The sequence below is a fragment of the Brachycentrus maculatus genome, unplaced genomic scaffold, assembly GCF_059751285.1.
Source record: "Brachycentrus maculatus isolate JH-2025_06_01 unplaced genomic scaffold, ASM5975128v1 h1tg000529l, whole genome shotgun sequence".
Taxonomy (NCBI): Eukaryota; Metazoa; Arthropoda; class Insecta; order Trichoptera; family Brachycentridae; genus Brachycentrus; species Brachycentrus maculatus.
In genome coordinates, this window is record NW_028281275.1 from 345,522 (window position 1) to 348,059 (window position 2,538).

General features: G+C 41.0%; 1 protein-coding gene across 1 annotated transcript; it reads right to left on the minus strand.

Annotated features, from left to right (window-relative positions):
• Positions 1-575: 575 nt before the first annotated feature.
• On the minus strand, positions 576-1,813 carry LOC148301679 (uncharacterized). Its single transcript, XM_088272863.1, has one exon. It carries the CDS (start codon positions 1,062-1,064, stop codon positions 576-578), a length of 489 nt encoding a protein of 162 aa, XP_088128989.1. The 5' UTR covers positions 1,065-1,813.
• Positions 1,814-2,538: the final 725 nt, after the last annotated feature.

Below are 2,538 nucleotides of genomic sequence, written 5' to 3' on the forward strand. Positions count from 1 at the left end.
TTTTTTTAAAAGAAAGCGTGAATAAATGTTTCATAATATCTTTGTATTCTTACAACAAAGATTTTTTTTCGGTCGCTAAGATTATATTCTTCTTAATTATGGTTCATTTTAGTTTACGAGGAATAAACGTGGTTGTGTTGGAAATGCATATTTTTAGTAAAAATACTAAACATTTTAAATTTATTCTTACTACGTAAGTATGTATGACTATTTCTTAATATCTATTGTGACACGTGTTTGTATGCGTTTCTCATCATTTTCATACACAGTGTTTGAAAATGATGCGGAATGCATCGAAATACGTGTTACAATAGAATATATGAATTATTGGCACTTTCCAAGAAAAACTTAAATTAAAAATAGATAGATATTACGGAGGCGAATCAATTTATGAAAAAAATCTTAATTTTTTAAATTTGTTAATTTTAATATATTAAATTAAATTTCATAAATATCTTATTTTATTCCGCTGTATTGTAAATATAACTTAGTAGTAAATAGATTTTTTTTGCTTATTTTAATAGCGTTCTGTAAGTCATCTATCGAGTATAAATCAACATTACGAAGTTTTCTATTCAGGATAGCGATTTGATTGTACCTGCGGGACAGTTGCAATCCGGCACATCTCTGATCTTCCTCAGCAGGGAGACCAGCCCGCCTCCCGGCTGGCTCGACTCCAGCTCCGCCGCCAGCAGCCTCCTGCCCGTGGAGACAGCCTCCCTGGTCATCCGGTGCTGCAGCTTCCCCTCCACTTCCCTCCGCAGCCGCAGCAGCAGAGCCTCGCTGGGCTCGGATGCGGACCCCTGCAGCAGGGAGAACCTGGTCTCCAAGTCGGACACCCTCGTCTCCAGAAGGCTGCCCCGATACGCGGAGAAGACACTGACGGCGATGCTGAAGAAACAAAGCCCGCACAGCAAGAGATTGGACTGAGTTTTGCTCTTGCCTGGAGAATCGCAGTTGGAGCCGAAGGTAAGAGCTTGCATTTTGCTGGTAATTGTGTCTTTGTGGTTCAATTTACTAGGTTTCTTTCCTGGCGGACTGGCCGCCGGCGAATTGGGATCCATTTCTCGGTTCGGCGGATTCCCTTCTTCTACTGTCTTAACCCAATTTAATTGCCGATGGTCCCCCAGGGCTTGGGCTATGGCTCACGCACCCCGCGGCTATACATCGAAGCGAACCTCCCCTAGATGGATTTTAATGAGCACTTTACCGCGGAATGAGAATCCTCTAACACAACACTGCAATGTTCCCGGAAACTGCACTAGGATAACCACACTCCTTTCCGCTCCAGGATATTTGTTTTATCTCCCAGAAACCTGACGAACATCGCTCGTATCAGATTCATTTTATCTCATTATTTTATAAGAACGCACCGCGAAATAAAAGTATTAAAAATTATTTAATAATCTCAATTTCCCCAGTCAACGAACTGATTACGGCGCGATTGCGACGTTAGATGATTCCTTTGAGAAACACGTCACATTCCTATCATTTGTAAAGGGGTCCGATACGAGACTTCATCAATCACCGAGAGCCTTTTCATCCGAGGGTAGGTTTATTGGGGTGACACTAATCACTTTGTTTTTTCGCAACAATAAAAAAAGACAGAAAAAAATGTAAACAAAACAAACTTTATGTCAACAATAATTGTTGTCACCTCATAAATAAAACAACACGTTTCTTTTAATTAAGTCAAAATGAACGGCCCGTTTGACAGGTATACGGAAATCTTCGTTACAAAATTACGATTTGACGATTTCGGCGACTTCCGTCCGGAGAACGACCGACACCCTACAACAACGGCGGCCAAAACTCGACTGGTTTTGATTGTGGAAACAACGTGCCACAACTTTGGTGGAGTCCGCCACGCATCGGCCGTTTCCGCCGGAGCTCGTGATTCAAAACTTGGGGTAAGAAAGTTATCCCCTGTGTGTCTCTTCACTCGGAGGGTCGGCTGAAAAAAATGCACTGTGTACTTTTCATTGTCAGCGCGGCTTTATTTATAACACCGCGATGTATTGGGGTATTTTACCGTATTGTACAATGTTTTTAAACAGTTTAAAAGGTGTGTAAGTGGGGTGGAAACGACAATGAATCGTAAAAGTATTATTCATTTTTATTCGGGCATAAGAATGAGACCAGGTAAATATTGGACTAGCGAGGGGATACTTCAGGACTGGTCTCAATAAAGGAATGGCATTCGCGTAGGGGAAATCATTCACGCCGTTACGTCGAAAGATGCTTAGGATAAAAGGATGAATGTTATCTTAATCTGTTGAAATATCTTTTGTAGTGATTTATTTCGGTAGCACTTTTCGATATAAATTATCGGATACGAGACAAATGAAATAAAATCGTGTGTGGGGAGTGTAAACATGTCGGTGGCCAAGTACGCACTTATGTATTCAATAGCTTCCGATTAAATATTCGTTAAAAGCAGCCCATCGATCATGTCGGTTTGCAAATGTCACTGAGACTGACACGAAGTTTGAGCGAGCGGCGGATGATAAATGTTGATTTATTGACTCAATTATTTAC

Bases quoted from the DNA above. Each gene is read 5' to 3' on its own strand.
- LOC148301679 (XM_088272863.1), bottom strand. From the start codon at position 1,064: ATGGATCCCAATTCGCCGGCGGCCAGTCCGCCAGGAAAGAAACCTAGT.